This window comes from Zootoca vivipara, chromosome 7 (assembly GCF_965207765.1).
Source record: "Zootoca vivipara chromosome 7, rZooViv2.hap1.1, whole genome shotgun sequence".
Classification (NCBI taxonomy): Eukaryota; Metazoa; Chordata; class Lepidosauria; order Squamata; family Lacertidae; genus Zootoca; species Zootoca vivipara.
Genome location: NC_142590.1, coordinates 64,174,160 through 64,195,374, shown reverse-complemented (window position 1 = coordinate 64,195,374; position 21,215 = coordinate 64,174,160). Strand labels below are relative to the sequence as shown.

At 46.6% G+C, this 21,215-nt stretch overlaps 1 protein-coding gene across 3 annotated transcripts; it reads right to left on the bottom strand.

Moving 5' to 3' along the window:
- Nucleotides 1–1,152: 1,152 nt before the first annotated feature.
- On the bottom strand, nt 1,153–20,495 carry GPR37L1 (G protein-coupled receptor 37 like 1). Of its 3 annotated transcripts, none has more exons than XM_088674465.1 (3): nt 18,927–20,495; nt 11,280–12,014; nt 1,153–2,433 (listed from the first exon to the last, which is right to left on the bottom strand). In XM_088674465.1, the coding sequence occupies exons 2-3, from the start codon at nt 12,000–12,002 to the stop codon at nt 1,624–1,626; spliced, it is 1,533 nt and encodes a 510-aa protein (XP_088530591.1). In that variant the 5' UTR covers nt 12,003–12,014; nt 18,927–20,495; the 3' UTR covers nt 1,153–1,623. The 3 variants fall into 3 exon arrangements, with proteins under 3 accessions (XP_088530591.1, XP_088530590.1, XP_060133171.1); XM_088674464.1 differs by lacking the exon at nt 18,927–20,495 and adding an exon at nt 13,070–13,242; XM_060277188.2 differs by lacking the exon at nt 18,927–20,495 and having other exon boundaries at nt 11,280–13,059.
- Nucleotides 20,496–21,215: the final 720 nt, after the last annotated feature.

The window sequence follows — 21,215 nt, the reverse complement described above, 5'->3', positions numbered from 1 at the left end:
CATACACAGCTTGACCACCACATTGGCAGGGAATGTAAGAGCCTACAAATTGTTGTGACCTACAAATTCCCAAAGGGATGTCTAGCCTGAAAGAAGGTCCTTGCAGTTAGTGTTTCCTCAAGTCACTTACTTTTCATAGATGGCATGAAGGTGGAGACTTCCTTACTCAGGATTTAAAGGGAGACCCAGAGCCCTGGGATAAAGAGATGGTTTTTCCTGGCTCAAGGTCTGCATAGATACCTATTTGACTTTCCTCCATCTCTGACTGTGCTATATGCTGGTTTCATGAAGCGCTGCATTATGGCTTTGTGCGCAAGCCATTGCTTCCCTCTCTTCAAAGCATGCAGCCACGGGTGCTGCTTGAACCTAGCAGAGAGAGCTTATTTTGCCCCGATGTTGCCAAGGGAGGCTGTTGCCAGCATGCACACAGGAATCTGAGCCTCTCTCTGTGTGTTAATGCGAGAGACTTGCTTCCATTTAGAGGGCATTGCAAAGTCCATGGCAGCAAAATACTTTAGATATTGGAGGGATGCCTAAATACAGTAGTGTATGTTTCTACAAGGGATATATTAAATATCCTTAAACTCGGGTTAAATAAACTTGGTGGGGATCAAGCAGCAGGATTCCTGATCTTCAGGATGGGCTTGGTGAGCCCTTATGTTCTCTGCTTGATCTCACCGAAGGAGGCGAACTTGTGACGTTTGGGTCACGAATAGGAAATACACGGAGTGAATCGCACCTTATGTGTCACATGTAGTTATGTGAATACTTATAAAACCATTAACAGCACCTGTTGGCATCCTGGTTATGATCTGGGCCATGGTGTGCAGGAAAAGAGTTGAACTCTTTCCTTCTAGGCTGACAAAAATCACACATGCACAACCATTAATACAAATATAAGCTTAGTTAGGTGCATCGAAGTTCAGTGAGCAGTACTCACCTGGAGACTTGTGGTAAATCAGAATACCTTTCCAGTGCTTCCCTGACCACAAAAACTATGCTGTTTCTTGAGAAATTTTATGTGCTTTCTTGTTTGGGGAGGAAATCTGACCGATAAGGCACTAAGTGGGTAGGTTCACTTTAGAAGACACACAACAATTAGCAGCTCTACAGCACATATTTTGTTTTTTAAATGTCATCTCAGGAAACATGTTTCACTATCTAGAGTATTGGTTTATTGAGGCTAGGGTAGTGCTTATCTTGTATTGGAGGCTGTCTCTGGGCCTGGAGCAGAGAAGTGAGATCCTGCAGGACTGCAAGATGGGTTAATTTGTACTATGTCCTCTCTAAGACACTTGGGGTCTCTTCAGTCCTCGAGGGGCTGCAGGCGGAGCTTTCCTCAGCACCCCCCTCCTTCATGGCAGCAGCCTTCTCTGCTCGTGCCTGCGATTTGGGGGCGCTCTCACCCTAGGTAATTGTTCAGCAGAGAAGAGAGAGAGCTGTCTCATTGTTGAGGCCTCATAACTAAGTCACTGGTCGGAGCTGGTGTTGGAACAAGCCCTGCTCCATTTCCACCTTCCAGCCACTTCGCCAACTGATAACTAAAGAGAAAAAAACAACTTTTGGTCTTGGGAAGAAGCTGGTGGAAGAACCGCTAGCGCTCCCCGCCTAGCTGATTTGAGCTTAGCATGGAGTGCCAACCGCCCCCACAGGGGTAGGCGACTCCCGGGGCTTGTCAAAGAAGATAGAAGAGGACATCTCGGTTTTCAGCTTGCCGTCGGAGCCGCCGTCGCTGGAGGCAGCTTCCTGACCACACTCATCACAGCAGCAGCAGCAGCAGTCCATAAAGGCCTGGCCCAGCGGTTTGCAGAGGCACAGCAGCAGCACCGGAGTCACCGAGCACTTGAAGAACAAGAAGAACTGGTTGACGAGACTTAGCAGGTCCAGGGTCTGCTTGGCCATGTCAGGAGATAGGTAAGCCACAACGATGTTGCTGACGTTCTCTGGAATTGTGCAGAGACCATAGATCACGGTCAGGCCGATCACGGTGCAGTTGAGCTGGCTCTCGCACTGCCCGTGCTTACTGCCACGGCAGTCGGTCTTCTCTGGGCTGCTGACCCTTCTAGTGACCAGTTGGCAGCTGACGGTGAAGAGGATGGGCAGGCAGAAGTAGCATCCAAAGTACCACCACATCCTGGCGTTCTGATAAGTGAGGACCAGAGAGTAAATAGATTCTGGCAGGTCCTGGGAAGGCTTCATGGTGCAGTAGTCAGTCACGATGCCGGAGACTGGTGAGGTGTCTTGCGCCAGCTGCCAGAGGAGGATCTCTGGGACGGAAAGAGTCATGGAACCCACCCAGATGACAGCCAGCTTGGCAATGATGGAATGGCAGTGCTCAATGGGCCGCAGCTTGGCTTGCGGACTGGTGGCCGCATGGAATCTGTCAATGCCCAGAGCGCAGAGGCTGAAGGTGGTTACGCCCAATGAAGACACCTAGGATCACAAAGAACAGAGACAGACTGTTGTTCGGGGTAAGTGAGCTGACCAAAAGGGGCAAGTTTGCTTTAAGGAGAGAAGGGCATGTTGACATCAGTGGATGAGCTTCAAAATCACTTTCTCTATTTCTTTTGAGTGCATAAAGCCTCTTTCTGAGTACAAGAAATGGACCTACTGTATAAGGATTGATGCAGACCCCCAATTTATACCATGCTAAAATGCCTTCTGTAAAACCAGATAAGGTCACCCAAATCCCCAACAACTTTTTTATATATTCCCAAGAGCACTGCTGTTGGTTAAGGCCAAAAGTGTGTGAAAAGACATAATGGATTGTAGGCGAAAGATGCTTAGGAAAAGGTTGCTCCAATGTAGGACTAAGGAAAGAGACAGCAACCTTCGGAAGCCCGAAGGATTGAAAAGAGGCAAATTCAGAGTGCTAAATGAGCCCTATTACCAGAATGACTCCCCACCCCCACCCCTGCTTTGTAAACTTGAGGCAGATATATCAAGGCAACTGAGGGGATCAGCTCCGGTAGAAAGGCTGACAGCCTACTCATACCCCCCCCTCTTTCAGCCTAAGATGCTATTGGCTGCTATTCTGCTTTAACAGTAGTGTAAATTTGTACAGTCAGTACTGGTAAAGCAATCTGGTGGACTCTCCAAAAGCTATATCTGAAATAAAAATGCTCAAAGGCTCAGCTAAGCATCATTCTCTTATCCACCCCTCCCCTTACCACCCTTTTTGGTTCCTTATATCTCAGTGTTTGTATTTTATACCTTTACCATTTTTGCCTATCTTTTTATATCAGTTGGTGACAGCATTGTTATGCACAGTAGGAAGTCAGGGGGCTCATTGTGGTTTGTAAATATATATAAGTTGAAACATACACCTGTGGTATGGCTAGAGACTTTCCTATAACTACACTTCTTATTTACTAGCTCTCCAGGAAACCAGACTCGGGCAGACTCTACTCATGCAGCAAAAGACGGGCTACAATGGACTGTATCACATCAGCCTACAGGTGGAGGGATCCCAGTCACAAATGCTCCCCATCTTAATAATTTCATGCAAACAGAAAGCCAGCATGACAGGCGAAGGGTTGGGACCGGAACCATTTTTCTATGATGCACTACACTTCTAATTGCAAGGAAATTATTATGTTGGGGAACACCCAGAAGTGGTACAATCCATTCTACCTCCTTGAGACTCTTCACAAAATTTTGCTGCACCTTTTCATATATTTACAGGTTGCAATTAGCAACTAAAAGCAAGAGCGGCAGGGTTGGGTGGGAGACACCTCCTTGTGAATCCTTCCCAGGCCACTAGCAAGCTCTTGACAAAATCAGTGCTGGTCATTGAAATCCCCTCCCAACCCTGCTCCCCTTCTGGTTCTTACTACCTCAATGCATCCGCTCTCAGAGGGATAAACGAGTTCAAATAAGTTTGTTGATGTCCCCAGCCAGTCCCAGCTAATTTCCGCTGCATTCAGAAGCCCAGGAAAACATCCCCCTCTGCCAAAAGGGAAGAGGGCAAAGCGTGGAGGAGAAAATGCCAGACTCTGGGTGGGTTTGAAAGACAATCAAGAGCATGAATAAATAGCAGCCGGGGCTGCCCTCCCCCTCACGCTGCCCTCTCCATTACAAACGCTGTGCTTTCCTTGGGCTCAGGAAACACAACGCCCCATTTGAACAGTTGTTCATAGACTGCGCGAGAGCTTCAGGGCCCTAATTGCAGGCACCCGCTCACTTCTGAGGGGAACAAGGGACATTCATTGAGTGCAGGAAGCATCGGAAATTGGGAAGAAATCCTCAGAAACCCTCCGTCTCCTTTTAAGTGCAGCCAAACCGGTACACAACAGAGGGCTTCCAGGCCACGGCCTGCGCTTCTGAGGGCCGCTTCTCACGGTGCTTTTTAAAGACATGAGAATGGGTACCCACAGGTTCCCTCTCAATCTAAACACACACACACACACACACCACACAATGCTGACAATGCCCTTGTTTATCTCCAAAAAACTGGTGGGAGACTGAAGCAGGGGCTGCCTTGAACATTGTAGGCCCAGCCCAAGTGTTTCATTTTGCTTCTGCAAGCAGTTGTTCTATACGCATGTGATGCTGTGCATCCCTACTCTGCCTTCAATGGTGTCTCCGAAATTTTTTACACATCACTTGGGGAGACAGGTGAACTAATATCAGTGTACTGGAAGAAGCAAAGATCACCAGTGTTGAAGCAATGATTCTTCAACATCAACTTCGTTGGACTGGTCATGTTGTGCGGATGCCTGATGATCGTCTTCCAAAGCAACTACTCTATTCCGAACTTAAAAATGGAAAGCGTAATGCTGGTGGTCAACAAAAGAGGTTTAAAGACTGTCTCAAGGCAAATCTTTAAAAATGTAGTATAAACACTGACAACTGGGAAACACTGGCCTGCAAGCGCTCCAAAGGTGTCATGGGCTTTGAAGAAACTCGATCTCAGGACACAAGGGAGAAACACGCTTGGCAAATCCACACCGTGATCAATTCCCACCTGGAAACCAATGTCCCCACTGTGGAAGGACGTGTGGATCCAGAATTGGCCTCCACAGTCACTTACTGTTAAAATCGTGTTTATGGAAGACAATCTTATTCAGCTACGAGTAATCGCCAAAGAAGAAAGAAGAAGAGTCGGCCTTAAATGGGACCATGTGTCACCGGGCCTAAACACACCGCATAGTCTGCCAGTGAGCTACTGAGCCAAATTCATGGTGTTAGTACTAGAAAACGAATCCTTAAATGGCTCGGAACCCACATAATTAAAAAAATGCCTCCCCAATAAGGCCCATACAATCACCAGGTGAAGCCTCATCACAGATCTCTGCAACTCACCAAACCACAGCGCATCATCTTTTTCTTGACAGGTTTTTTTAAAATAAAAAAACAAGAATCATTTGAACATTCCACCTTCTATCTGCAATATGGAGTGGTACTACAGTCCCAGGAAAAACAGTATCTGATGATTCCACTGCATTTGTACAGGGGCTCTTGTTCCCAAATAAATGTGCATATAAACAAAGCCTTAAAAGAGTTTTTAAAGTGGAAAACTTGGGAGGGGAGGAGTAGCTTGCATGGGGAGTTTTGGGAGAAAGTGGAAGGTGAAAGATGGGTTCAGCATCCTCTTCCCTGCCACAACTCTTCTGCTCTCCGAGATGCTTTGAGGTAGAGAAGAGGCAGCCAAACAAATTCTAGCTGCCGTGTCCTTGATATTTGTTTTGAGAGGGAAACTCAAAGGCACGGGGTAACTTGCAAAAGCAATTCCTTCCAGCAGCACCTTAGAGACCAACTAAGTTTGTCATTGGTGTGAGCTTTCGTGTGCATGCACACTTCTTCAAATACCAAGCTCATACTAATGACAAACTTACTTGGTCTCTAAAGTGCTGCTGGAATGATTTTTTTTTTTGACTACGTCAGACCTACATGGCTACCTACCTGTAACTAGGTTAAACCAGAATGTCTTCCAAAGGCACAGCTGCTCTGCTAGTTTTATTAAAAAGCAATTTGCAAACTACTTAAGACTGACAAATGGCGCGGAATAAGGAATATGTACTATGCTGCTTTCATAGGCAGCAGTATCAAGCATGTTAACATTCTAGCATTTAAGAGGATTTTTATTTTTTCGGAATGACTGCAGATACTCCGATTCCTGTCCTGGTTTCAGTTGCTTTCCTTTCAGAGTGGCACTGGGTATGCAGCTTCTAGGATGGAGGGTAGTAAATGTCTGCAAGCACCGTCAGCCTGTTTTGGACTTTCGGATGTTGGCAAATGTTTCTCCAGAGCAAGCAGAAGTGGCCTCTGGCAGTGTTGGGATGTGTGGACTGCATGAATAAGTCCTTGATCCGTGACTGCATTTCCCCATTTTCCTACAGCAGGCCCTTACTGCCTGTGATCCTGCCAAACAATACCAAGGCTGCATTGTCTTCCCTGCCTCACCCATGCATGGAGCTGTTCCCATTGCGGAGCACTGAATCATTCACAGATGTTCCACCACCTGCATCGCTCTCATCTTGCTTCGAGTTAGGAACTGACCAGAGAAGCTACAGAGTAAGCAGCCCGCGTAGCACGTTCTCTTCCAAGGAAAGACAGGAGAGAAGATGGAACTTGTATATGATATAAAAACTAACCTACATGCCAATGGTCAAGTCTGAACATCATCGTCATCATTTTTTGTTTATTCATTTGGTTTATATCCTGTCCTTACTCCCAGGGTGGTAGACACAGCAATTTTAAAACTTTTTTTGGGGGGGGGGACTAAATAGTTCAAAACATCCCAAAAGCAATTTTAAAACATTTTCTCAACCAGTGATCTCAGGGTTGCCAGAAACATTGTCTTTCAGCTACCAAATGCCTTGGTAAACAGGAATGTGTCTGAATTTATCGTGAAAAGTCAATAATGCAGGACAGGAGACAGGTTCACTTCACTAGGGAAGGTGGTTCCACAAATGGGGAACCACCACTGTAAAGACCCCATTATGGGTCAATGTGAACTGAGCAGCCTCCAGCGGCAGCATCACCAGCAAGTCTTCACCTGCTGATCGTAAGGACCAAGATGACTGGTATTGGAGAAGGCACACTTTTAAGTACTTGGGTTCCATGCTAGTACTAACCCCTTGAATTGGCCCAGTAGCTCATTGGCAGATGGTGCAGCACTTTCAGGACCACTGACACATGGTCCCATTGCTCTCCCCCACTTACCAGCCTAGCAGCCTCCAGACTATCCTCAAGGGCAGCCCCACATCTGTATAAACATTCATCATTCAGAAAGTAATTGGGTTGTAAGAAAAAATGGCAAAGACTTTAATCGGCACAAAATTTCATTTCAGTTCCAGTTGGAATTGAAATATGCATCACCCAGTTCCAGGTTCCAACACTTTGCTTATTGCATAACACTAGCTTTCAATAAATCACCTGTCTTCTCAGTCCTAGGCACAGTCCTTGGTACAAACCTCGTTGAATGAGATATACGCAAGAGTACTACCACAAACCTGGGCAGATCCAATTCATTGCAAATGAGAACACCCCAACTTCAGTCGGAGCCATTTGAGAAGGAAGGTGCCTACATTCTATGGAGCTTTCCTATGTGCTTTGCCTTATACTAGACAAAGCCACAGGTCCAATTGTGGGTTGAATAAACTCTAATGCAGCCTGGCGTGTGTGAGCTGACACAATGGTCTTGATGGCTCTGTCGTAAGAAAAGCCCTGCTGGATCAGACCAAAGGCTGATCCAGTCCAATGTCCTGCTTCCTACAGGGGCCAGCCAATGCCTATGGGAAGCTGACATGCAGGTCGTGAGCACAATAGCATTCTTATTTCCCACTGTTGTTCCCCAGCAACGGGCATTCAGAGGCATTTTGGCTTTGATCTTGGAGGTAGCATATAGCCATCACGGCTAGCAGTCATTGATCACCTGTTTTCCTGGGGGCGAGGGTTGGGCCTCAGGGAAATGTAATTTGATGGGGAGACTAGGGATCAGTAACAGAGAATTCTTAAATCACAAGACAGAGAAACCAGTAGGAGAACACTTCAATCTCCCAGGACATTCTATACAAAAGTAGCTGTCATATTACAAAAGAATTCCAAAAAATAGACTGGAAACAGAAGTTGCTGAATTACAACTTATTACCAAACTTAAAGCCATGGAGAGACCCGGTCTGAATAGAGACATTGGATTCTTATCTCATTATACATGATAAAGCTATTTTTGGCCATCTCATCCTTTGCTTTTTCCTGTAAGACCAATTGCAGTCGTTAACAGTCAATCACCCATTCCCACCACCCTTCTGAGTAATACCCCTCCCCACCCTCTCACTATATATAAAGGTCTGGTGACTTCTGTTTCAGTGTATCTGAAGAAGTGTGCATGCACACGAAAGCTCATACCAAGAACAAACTTAGTTGGTCTCTAAGGTGCTACTGGACCTTTTTTTTTGTAGAGAATTCTTAGTACCTTCACCAAATTTAGCAGCCAAACTAGGCATGACTTTAACCATGGTTTTGCATCCTGCATTTGGGACCAGCAATGTCACTTAATTTACAAAAAGCAGCTTCAAAGCCCCTTATCCTGATCCGGAGAGAGGGATTTTTTAAATTAAAAAATCATTTTCCTTGCACTCTCTTCTCATTGGCAATTGAGTTTTACACCAGGTGCTATTAGCCTTGATTTTAAAAATTCTACATAATATTTGAAAAATGGGGCAAAAAGAAAGATGTAGCCGATCCCAAGCATGTGATTAATGTCTAGTTTGGCCCCATAATCCCCAGTGTGCTTTGGGAGGAGCCATTATGGTCAAACTGGCATGAAGTTGAAATGAATTAGTAGTTTTGATCCTGATCGTTGGTTGGCTCTAACTCACATCCGTTTTATGCCACTTCAAACATAATGGTTTCTCCCAAAGAATCCTGGACAATCAGACAACTGCTCCACCACATGGCCATGTTAATTTATTTCTCACATCTGACTAGAGATAAAGGATTGTGTGAATCTGGCCTCACACCAGGCTGCTTTCCTTGCATGGGAACCCTCCGAAGCCCAAGTGCCTTGGGGCAGAAGAGGGAACGATATTCTAATGGCAGAATTACATGGCAAATACACAGGTCCACCCAGCCATGTCTTTGCCATGCTTCCACCTGGCAGCCTAGTTTTCATGTCTTTAACTGCACAGTGAGTTTCATAGAGATCTGCCATACTGAGCGTTTGGGAACTGTCTTCATTGACAGCTGTTGATTATTCAGACTCGTCTTTTAGGCACACTCTGGAAAGCCATGCAAGGGGGCAGGGTACTCCGCACAAATGTTGTGTGTGCAGTGCAATCTTATCCATGTTTACTCAAAAGTAAGTCTCCCTGTAAGGGAGGTGCAGCGTTTTGAGCACTCACAGGAATGCATTCTTAGTAGGACAGGTCTGCCGTCACCCCACTGCCTTAGAACCCAATGCAGCTATAAATAAAATGTGTTTTGGATATGCTGAAACATTAAACAAATACATTGTCATGACTGTGAGGTTCATGTGCAAAAGCAAATATATTGAGAGCATGAGTAGATGAAAAAGAGGGCAGAGTTATCGCGCCTTTAACGGTTGTGTAGAAGAGGGAATTGTCACTTGGTTGCTCTTCCTTCCCCTGCTAGTAATGTCAAAAGAGGATCCACCTGCCCATAATGGTAAATATAGGCTCTCCTCAAATACTAGGTGAATCCCTAGTTTAGTTCCTTCCTTTGCCACAGATTTCCCCTGGGACCTGAAGTGTACTTAACCTTTGTGTGCCTCAGACCAAATGTCCAGTCTATAAAAAGATAAGGGCATCCCTAGGTGCAAAAGCTTCAGACACACCAGAAGTGTTATCAACAGGCCACCATCACACACAGAAGCATACACCTCACAACCCAAGTAGAGGGGAATTTCTATGCAATTGAGAAATGTGGCACACTTCTAATGGGCTTCCTGCCACTGTGGGAATAGGATGTTGAACTAGATGGGCCATTGGCTTGATCCAGGAGGTTATTCTTACGTTCTTACGACACTGCTGCATGCATCTCTCGGTGATAAGTACTTGGATGAAGTCTTAAAGTTAGGGCTGCGACGGTCTCTTTCTGTTCTTTTAAAAGCAGGCACAACAGGTAGAAATTCAACAAGTAGAGCCTTTCCCAGCATGATGCAGTATCCCTGTCACATGACTGTTAAAGGCAGTGGTACCCTAAAGAGGAATGCATTGTCCCCGATGGGAAATAATTTTTCCAAGAATGGCCACTTCAGCTCTGCCTTCTCTGTCCTTGCCTTGCAAGAAAACTTGCTGCGAACCTTTAAAAGTTGTGAATAAAACTTTGCAATGGTATGAATACAGCTCTTTGAATTGTCTTAGATCGTTATAGCAGCCTGAAGCCCTGCTGGTTAATGGATTCAGTGCTACTATTTGATATGTTTATTATTTTTAATTGAGGCATTATCTTCCTGAGGGGACTTTAAAGTATTTGCATTGATAACCTTGCTCCATAAATTAGCTGTATTTCCATCCTATATCATTTTCTTCTAGACAAATAAAGCACAACTTCCCCTAGGAGTTTGTTCTGTAACTCCGAGTATCTGGAGTCAACGCAGCAACAAATAACTATGCCAGGAGTTCCCAAACTGCACTCCATGGCCCACCAGTGGTCGGCCAGCTTCATTCAGGTGGTCCATGGCATGCACACAAAAGCTTATACCCAGAACAAACTTAGTTGGTCTCTAATGTGCTACTGGACAATTGTTTTTATTTACGTCCATATTAAATAGTCATACAGATTTTTAATTGCATTGCTATTTCTTCTGTGGAATTCAAATTGTAATACGATGAAATAACTATAAGAAATAAAATAAGAAATAGAATACAAATAGAAACCAGAGAGCATCTAGAACAGGGGCAATTGCTACAAGAGGCAGAAAAATCATGAAGTGGTCCACCAAGACCCTCAGCAATTTTCAAATGGCCTAAGCACAGTTCAGATGAATGCCCATGGTCATCAGGCTTAAAACATACCACCCGTGGCAATACTTTCATCATACAACAAGCATGCTTATCTCTGCTTTCTGAAAGGCATCTCGGTGATCTGGGGCACACCTGTTACCCAGCTGGGAAGAAGGCTGGTGTAGCCTCCCGCCTTTTATATGAGGTTAGAATAACTCTGCATAGGAGGCACCAAGTTACAGTACATTGTGGAGGGGTATGTCCAAGCTCGCAATATATAGCTGGGCACATGCTCCAACATCAACCCCCAAAGAGGATGCACAAAATTGCTGATGAGGAACCAGGGAGGACCGCAGTGGAATCTCTTACCTCCATGAAAGGCACCACGCGGCAGGAGATGCTCCCCAGCAGCCTCTTCTTGGTGATCTCATTGAAGATAACCACTGGCAGGCAGAAGAAGAGGATGAGGAAGTCCCAGAAGGCAAGGCTGGCCAAGATGGAGTTCCAGGCACTTTTCATGTAGTAGTTGTTCCAGACGATGCACATCACGGAGAGGTTCCCAATGATGCCCACGGCAAATACAATGAGGGACAGGAACATGACAGCGTAGGCACTGTAAGAGCTCTCGGTCACTGGGTACAGAGGGTTTTGGATCTGAGGGCGCTTCCCTGATGCCACAGTCATATTGCCCTGGGGTTCTGTGGCCCCGTGGACCGCCGGACTCCGCTGGCGCTGCTCAGAGGGATAAGTGCTGGACGGCACCAGGGCCTTGGTGGGCCGTAAGCTGCCAGGGATCATGGGCCGAGGAAACTCCACTTTTACTCCTGGAATGTACTGCTGAACTGGCTTGGGCTCTTCATCCTCGGTTCCCCGGCGAGTCCTTCTCCACTTCAGTTGCTCCTCCGACAGCTGCCGCCCCCTCTGATTGCCAAGGGATCCTGGCCATCTCAGCCTGCCCGGTCTTCCAGGCATCTCCAGCAGCGCCTCTTGGGAGGCAAAGTGCCTTGTTAAATGACCCTCTCCAGCCCTCTGCTCCCTCCTGGAGGCTATAGAAGGCTCTTGAAGGAGCGGGGCAGCACCTTCCTTCACCATGGTCTCCAGGGGCTGCAGGAAAGGAAGCAAAAGCATAATTGTCCAAGGCAGAGGCATCCTTCCTTCTGCACAGATGGGGAGGACGATGCACACAGAAGGCGACTTACAAAAAGAGCCGGCGGAGATGGCACAGCAAACTAGGAGAAAATGAGGAAGAAAATTCCCACGCTTTGACTCGGGGTATTAAGAGGGCAGGGAGCAGGGGGAGGCCACCCTGATGTTTCAGCCCGGATTGAGCCAAGACGGAGAAACTCTTCAGTCTGCCTCGACCAGCCTCACTGCCGTTCTGCATTCCCTCAGATCTCGGGCCAGAATAAAAACCGTTTCCCCCAGTAATTCGCTCCAATCATCCTTTATTGAACCGTAGGCCCCCTGGTGGCCAAACCACAATGGCTAAAGGCTGCTGTGAAAAGAGCCCAGCATTGCTTGGGGCGGTGAGAGGAGAATAGCAGAAAGAAACCACCTGCCTCAGCAAGAGACCTTGGAGGGTTTGTGTGGTAGAGCCTTGTGGGAAGCAAGGGTGATTTACATCAGAAATAAGAAACCTCTTGCTGAGTGAACCCCCTTGAGCCAAACTAGAAAGGTCACAGTACAATTCAGAGGGCTGTGTATTCATTAGTATGTGTTAAAAGAGGATTCTGTTGGCACTTGAAAAAGGTGGCAGAGCAGCTTTTAAGCTGATTGTGGGGAGGGAGGGAAGCCGACAAGAGCTGGGGAGGGTCCAGTTCAGAAAGAATCTCTCCTCTGCGATGAAGATGAAAAAACTGATGAAAAATTAAATAGGGAAAGCATAGACCTAGGCATTGTGAGTACAGGGCACAGGAAATCAATTCAGAAAGGCCAAAGCAACGCAAGTCAAAAGGCAAGAGCGAGACACTTGAAGAGAGAGACAGCATACAAGTGTTTATAAGCTAATGCTAGATGCCTCTGAGCCAAGATGGGTTAACTAGACTGCTTGGTTAGAGGATCACATTGATATACAGCGGGCATAATGGAAACCTGGTGGAATGCAAAGAACCAGTGAGACAGGGCTTTCTTTAGATATAAATTATACAGGAAGGGCGTACCATAGATGGCGTCGTCTGTATGTCAAAGAGGGCATTCAGTCCAGCAAACCAGGAAACTTCAAGGGAGAAGGTTCCTTCACAAATCATGGTGGATGGTGATACCGGGCCTTTAGAGTAATTTAGAGCTGGGGATGCGCTGTTGTCCTCCTGATCATAATGCCCAGGGAATAATAATAATAATAATAATAATAATAATAATAATAATAATTGCCTTGACATATCTGCTAGGAGGGCGTTCCACAGGGCAGGCGCCACTACTGAGAAGGCCCTCTGCCTGGTTCCCTGTAACCCCACTTCTCACAGCGAGGGAACCACCAGAAGGCCCTCAGCGTTGGACCTCACCTGGTCCTTCAGGGGCACATTCAGGATCAGGGAGTCCTCCACACCAGCCCGTCCCCTGTTCCCCAAGAACAGTACTTCTGTCTTGTCAGAATTCAGCCTCAGAGTCAATCCGTTAGCCACCATCCATCCTCCAACCGCCTCCAGACACTCACACAGGACCTTCACCACCTTCACTGGTTCTGATTTAAAAGAGAGGTAGAGCTGGGTATCATCAGCATATTGATGAACACCCAACCCAAACCCCCTGATGATCTCTCCCAGCAGCTTCATGTAGATGTTAAAAAGCACGGGGGAGAGGGCCTGAACACTCATCCCCCCCACCACTTTCTGGACACGGCCCAGGAGGAAGGAGCGGAACCACTGTATAACAGTGCCCCCAGCTCCCAGCTCCTCAAGACGGTCCAGAAGGATGTTATGGTTGATGGTATCAAAAGCCGCTGAGAGATCCAGCAGAACTTGGAAACAGCTCTCACCTTTGTCCCTAGCCCGCTCGAGATCATCAACGAGCACGACCAAGGCAGTTTCAGTCCTGTGGTGAGGCCTGAATCCCGATTGGAAGGGATCCAAATGGTCCGCACCCACCAGGTGTGCTTGGAGTTATTCAGCAACCACCCGCTCAATCACCTTGCCCAAGAATGGAAGATTTGAGACTGGGCGATAGTGGCCATATTGGCCAGGTCAAAAGATGTTTTTTAAGAAGTGGTTTAATGACCACCTCTTTCAGTGGGCCTGGGAAGGCTCCCTTACAGAGGGAAGCATTCGCCACCCCACAGAGCCCATCGCCCAGCCCTTCCTGGCTTGCTTTTATCAGCCAGGATGGTCAAGGATCAAGAAGACAGGTGGTTGGTTTCACTCATCCAAGCAGCCTGTCCACATCCTCGGAGGTAACAGATTGAAATTGAGATGAGGAATGAAATCAAGCAAGCACCCCAAAGAGAAAATGTCATAGTAATGGGTGACTTTAACTACATTGGCGTAGACTGGCTACCTACAAGTTCCAGTCATGGCAAAGAGGTAAAATTCCTAGATGCAGTACTGTAAATTACACTTACTGTAAAGTACACTTGGGCAAAAAAAAATAATGAAAGGCACAAATACAGGATGGGTGACACCTGGCTTGAGAGCAGTTCATGTGAAAAGGATCTAGGAGTCTTGGTGGACCACAAACTTGACATGAGTCAGCAGTGTGATGCAGCAGCTAAAAAAGCCAATGCAATTCTGGGCTGCATCAATAGGAGTATAGCGTCTAGATCAAGGGAAGTAATAGTACCACTGTATTCTGCTCTGGTCAGACCTCACCTGGAGTACTGTGTCCAGTTCTGGGCACCACAGTTCAAGAAGGATACTGACAAGCTGGAACGTGTCCAGAGGAGGGCAATGAAAATGGTCAAAGGCCTGGAAACGATGCCTTATGTTTAGCCTGGAGAAGAGAAGGTTAAGGGGTGATATGATAGCCATGTTCAAATATATAAAAGGATGTCATATAGAGGAGGGAGAAAGGTTGTTTTCTGCTGCTCCAGAGAAGCGGACACTGAGCAATGGATTCAAACTACAACAAAGAAGATTCCACCTAAACATTAGGAAGAACTTCCTGACAGTAAGAGCTGTTCGACAGTGGAATTTGCTACCAAGGAGTGTGGTGGAGTCTCCTTCTTTGGAGGTCTTTAAGCAGAGGCTTGACAGGCATATGTCAGGAATGCTTTGATGGTGTTTCCTGCTCAGCAGGGGGTTGGACTGGATGGCCCTTGTGGTCTCTTCCAACTCTACGATTCTATGATTCTATGAAATGCCTGGTCATAGACATAGACCCAACCAGAGGAGAGTCAACCCAGAACGTAACCTTGAGTGGTGCCGCCAATTGGCTCAACACTTACATCTCACACCAGGTACTGAGCACCACTCAAGGTTACATTCTGGGTTGACTCCCCTCTGGTTGGATCTCTGACCAGCACTGAGTTCCCCCAAAGAATTCTTGGAGCTATAGTTTGTTAAGGGTACTGGGAATTGTAGGTCTGCGGGAGAAAAATACAATTCCCAGGATTCTTTGGGCGAAGTCATTTCCTTCAAATGTCCACTGAACACACTTTAAATGTATGCTATGGATCTGCCCAAGCAGCAGGGACCTGCTGCTTTATTATCTCAAGGCTGAACAAAGCCCCCAAATGCAAGCTTGGACAAAATAAGCGTTTGGTCATTTGATTTCACCAGTCTGACATTTTGCCCTGGTTTGCCAAATCCAGGGAGTCTTGTAAAAAACATGCTAGAGTGCCTCAAATGGTTTCACCTGTTCTTAAAACACAATGGTAATAGGTAGTGTAGCACAGAGCCAGAGAGGCACAACTTATGTGCCCCGATCTAACCGAACCAAGGCAATACAGTGGTACCTTGGTTCTCAAACACCTTGGTACTCAAAACGCCTTGATTCCCAAACGCCGGAAACCTGGAAGTAGGTGTTCCGGCTTTCGAATGTTTTTCAGAAGCCGAATATTCGATGTGGCTGTCGGCTATTGTTTCTGGGGCGCTTGTACCAATCAGAAGCCTTGGTTTTTGAACATTTTGGAAGTCAAACGGACTTCCGGAATGGATTAAGTTTGAGAACCAAAGTACCAATGTATTTGGCACTTTTGTTTTTACTATTTATTTCGCGTTTTGAGGCTTTTTCGGTTAATTTGTTTTTGTGACTGTGTTCAGCTACTGATTGATTGATTGTGTGACTGCAGAAATGGATAAAAGCCTCCCATCAAAACAATGATGCAGGTAAGAAAAAAAATTAATTTAATTTTTATCATCTACAATATTGTCTTATTTATTTTATAGTACAGTACATTGATCATTGCTTTCATTTTGTAGATCAATGGTCTCGTTAGATAGTAAAATTCATGTTGATTTGCCATTTTAGGGGTTGTTTTAAAGTTCTGGAACGGATTAATCGGTTTTGCATGACTTTCTATGGGAAAGCTCGCCTAGGTTTTGGAATGCTTTGGTTTTGAAATGGACTTCCAGAACGGATTTAGTTTGAGAACCAAGGTATCACTGTACAGGAACAGGAGTCACGGTGGACGTGAAGACCTTCCAGTCTGTCTCAATAAGGCTGCTCATTAACTTTTTAGACTGAGAAAAGGAGCGTGTTAACAGCACTCATAACAATGTTATCTCGTGTATTTTAATAGTTTTATTACCATAAATCTACTTTCCTGTAAATTAACCATGCAGCCAATGAATGTTAATACATTTCATAATGTCAATATATCAGTAACAGGCATTTTATGCACCCATCATTCCCCTGCCCTTCAGAAAAGCCCAGCGCTGGGTGATGAGTCACTAGCCTCTGCTGGAAAATCTGCAGAAAGCAAGAAGTCCAAGGGGAGACTGACAGCCAACTTCCTAGAGTCTCAGTACCCAACAGCCAACCTATCTTGAGGTCTGGCACTTATGGACACACACACACAAAATGCTGCTGATAAACAAAAGGAAAATGAAATTATGCTGTTGTAGACAATATCTATTTCATAAAGGGGTTGCATTAAAAATGCATTTCTCTAAAGCTAAATGAAAGCTCAGGCATGATTTACATGGTCGGCCATTTACTAAATACTGTAGCCATTTGCTCATGAGTTCTCAAAGCAATGCTACAGTAAAACATGTGATATGATTAGTCTGAGGTTTTGCTTTAAGCTCTGTAAACAACCCACGTCATAACGTATCTCTCATTCCTGTGCTCATCATAAAAAAAACCAGGAAGGGCCTTCATGCACACACACAAAGACACGTATGCACACACAAATCCAAATGGCTTCGTTCCGTTTGTTGATTGAAACTATGGAATACCGTAGATAGATGCAGACATCATAATAAACGTATCATGAAGTTTGGGCTTCGCTATCATTATCTGGACAATAAAACTCTCTGGGTCATTTAATCATTAAAAGAAACCTTCAGAAGAAACAAGCAGCAAAAATAATAGGCGGTGTAATCCAGACTGTTCATGAAAATGAAATCCGTAGTTTTTCAGACACTGTCCCTTCTTGAGTGTGGCAATGACAGCCATATAATATATTTATTTCCCTAAATGTATATATACCTCCTTTCTTCCTTCATGGAACCCAAAGGCATATACATGCTGCTCCCAAGGTCATCCACCCATTTACTAATCAGACCCAGACCTGCTTTGCTTCAGCAAGGGTGCCGCCTCTTGTGCCTTGGGACAGAACAGACTGTACCCTGGGACAGGAACAGATATAGGCTGACTTCTGCCGTTGCTCAATTTCCAGATGATTAAAAACCTTGATATTCTCTCAGCCAAAGCCACAAACACACCCTGCCCTAGCAAACGCCAGAGATGGAAACGAAAGCTTTAATGCAGATGTATGATACAAAGTCATGGGGATTAGAAAAAAAGAAATCTTTGGAATGTCAGTAATGCTGACTTTAGATGTTACTTTGCCCTGGCATTCCACCTGAGTGAGGCAGAAGCAGGCCTTGATCTCTTTCCTGTTGTCCTTCTTGCAGGCGGAGGTTCGTGGATGAACCAATTGCCCCATCTTTATTTTAGCACAGGGTGTCCCACTTCACTCACTGCTGTCCACCTGCAGGGATGAGCCAAAGGCCCACTCCTTATATCACCTGGGCTAAACCCTTGAAGCAAAACAGCTCATGTTTAAGTCCCTAACATGAATATACCTTCATATGGGTAAATAAGAAAGGCTGCACAATGCCTTTGGGTTTTCCACATAGCCAAGAGAGGAAGCCAAAACATTTAGCGCACTAGCATGTGCTAACTCATACTGATACTGACTGAACATGAATTAAAGCCTGAAAGGAAGTGATCTGATTTACCAACAAGTAGTTGCTGAAAGGGAAAGAATCAGTGGAGGAGGAGGAGGAGGAGGAGGAGGAGGAGGAGGAGGAGGAGAAGAAGAAGAAGAAGAAGAAGAAGAAGAAGAAGAAGAAGAAGAAGAAGAAGAAGTTTCATTTCCATCTATCGCCCCCCCTCTTCCCAGTTCAAGTAGCTTATTGCAAATGTTGTTGCTTTACGCCCAGCCAGCATGCTCAATGGTCAGGGATGCTGGGAGTTGCAGTTGGGGGAAGGGCTACAGCTCAGTAGGAGAGCGCCCCCTGTGCATGTAGAAGGCCAATCCCTGGCAGGGCTTCCTGTCTGGAATTCTGGAGAGCTGCTTTCACTCAGCATAGACAATGCATAGACAATACTGAGGTTGATGTACCAACTGTCTGACTCAGTATAAGGCAGCTTCCTTTGTTCCACCCCTGCTTTAGCTGGAAGCTGCAATGTAGGTCATACTCTTTGTTCTTCTGGCATAGTGTTACCTACTCTGACTGGCAGCAGCTCTCCGGGGTCTTGGGTAAAAGTCTTTCTCAGCACCTGCTGCCCGATTCTTTTTTTCACGGTGATGCCAGGGGTTGCATGAGAGACCTTCTGTTCTAGATCACATGCTCCGCCACTGAGGCACAGCCCCTCCCCTCAAAGCATTTGGAAAATTCCCAAAGCATAATATACCTGCCAAGCCTTATTATTTGCTTGCCGTGGAGGCTGCTGAAACTTAGGTAGCACTCTCAACTCCTCTCATTGGCATTTGGCCTCTTTATGGGACGTAGTCCTTTGATAAGGACAAAGATGTTGGGCAATTTCATGTGGGCAATTTCCTATAATGGAGGGAGCTTTTTAAAGCTCTGCTTCAGAGAGGTTGCACAACAAGCTGATGTGTCATGGAATTTCTGTAGTGACAACAACAGCCTATTGTACAAAGGAGAGATTGCAGGACTGCTGATTGACATTTCTGGTACCGTAACAAGTAGGGGAGGGGGAAGAGGTCACTCTAGAAACACTACCACAGGCAAACCTTGATTCCAAGGTTTCATCTGAAGATTAGTTTCTCCCTCAAGCACTGGCCACACCCACAGTGATGGCACAATGTTAAACCACAACTGTCTCCATAATGAGTTCAATGGGGAGGGGAGTAAATTCAAAAGCAGCTCCCCACTCCCAGTTATGACCACCCCATCCACACCCAGTCACGGTACACCACCACTGGTTCATAAAGCCCACCCAGGAAGGCTGTGGCTGCACACACACACCATACGTTTAAAACATATTGGTTCCCCCAAAGCATCCTGGGAACTGAGATACAATCCCCAGATCTTTAACAAACTATACTTCCCAGGATTCTTTGGGGGGAAATCCACCCCTCTCTGTAGGTGAACACCAGGGCATCTCTTCTACGCGTTGGTCTGCTGGTGAAACGTCCATGCCTCATATTGTTTCTTCTTTTTTTGCAGCATCAGAGCTAAAACACTCGCAGGAAAAGTGCGCAGTCACTCCCTCCATGGAAGGAAGGAGCAGATTGCTCGCTACCACTTTGTTTAAGGGGTATATGGGGTGTTTGGGGGTAGTACCTCTGGTGGGGGACACGTCGGGCTCCTTCTGGAGTGGTTTGTCCACTTTTGGTCCACATTCAGTTCTCACCTGCGGCTCCTAGAAGCTGCCCAGTATGCAACAGCATCCACTCTCTGGGAAATGGCTTCAACTGGCACCTAAATCAGGTGAAGGGTACCCAACGGAACTCAAACCCTTGGTGAGTTAGGGACTTCCCCTGCATGCAAAGATAGGCTCCCGTAGATTGAGCGGACGAGACCAATGGTTGATCCAACTCTCAAGAAAGCAGTTTTTTATGTTCTGTAGAGGGAAGTGAGGGGCAGTAAAGTAATGAAGCTCAATTAAACTCACTCCTTTGAAGAATAATGACATTTCTCACAGTAAATGTGTTCAGGGACGTCTTTACCATTGGGTGTAGTGGCGCGGCAAGCCAGGGCGCCAAGCAGTGGAGGGCGCCAGGCGGAGAGTCCAGGGAGGGGAGAGCGGGGAGGTAAGCGAGGCGGAGTGGGGGCTTGGTGCCTGCACGCCTCCAGCACCCGTCGGAGGCGGGAAGGCTCTGAATGCTTTCCCGCAGTCCGGAGCTCTCTCCGCTGGCTCTGCGACAAATCACCTCCTCAGCTGCGTGGTATGTGCTTGCATCCTAAGTTCTGTGCATAATAAACATGACTCAACCACCGCTCCCCCCCACCCACTCTACCTCGAAAGATCCCCGCGCTCGAGGCTACACACTGCAACTGCTGCCCCCAGCGCCCCTCCCTCTTTCCCCTGCTTCCCCACTGCCTTGCATGGAGCCTGCCTCCTCCCGCTGCCCCCACCACCTCTGCACTCCTTCACAAGAACCACATTTCCTTCCCCTGCCCGATCCCCTCCCAGTCATGCTCTCTCCTCCCTCCCTTCCTCCCCGAGCAAGGACGGCAAGACTGCGGCTGAGTGAGCGTGCTTCTCTGCTGCGGCGACACGGACGGCCCAGCTCGCTTTGCCTCTCCTGCCTGGACGAGACCCTGCCTGCCTCCCGTGCCGCTTCCATCGTGCCCGGCTGCCCAGCCCCACACCACAATCCTGCCACGGGAGCTGATGCCCGGCCATGCGTGAGCAGCATGGGTCAGCAGCGCAAGGGCGTGAGCAGACTTTCTTAAAAAAGGTCAACAACTTTGGGGTCCCCCCCTTAAAAAGGGTCGACAACTCTGGGAAACGGGGGTGGGGGCAGAGGGATCTTTGCACCATGGTGCATATTACAGGCAAATCACCTGTTTTCAGATTTTATCCTGAATCAATAGGAGGAAAAACTCATGCAAACAGGAGCTGCGCACTCAGAAGAAACACACATGCCTGCAACCACACTCAAATTGCCTTCAGGAATGCTGATCATCTGCTCAAGGGGAGCATGGAGAGCTAGCAGAGGCCTGAATCCAT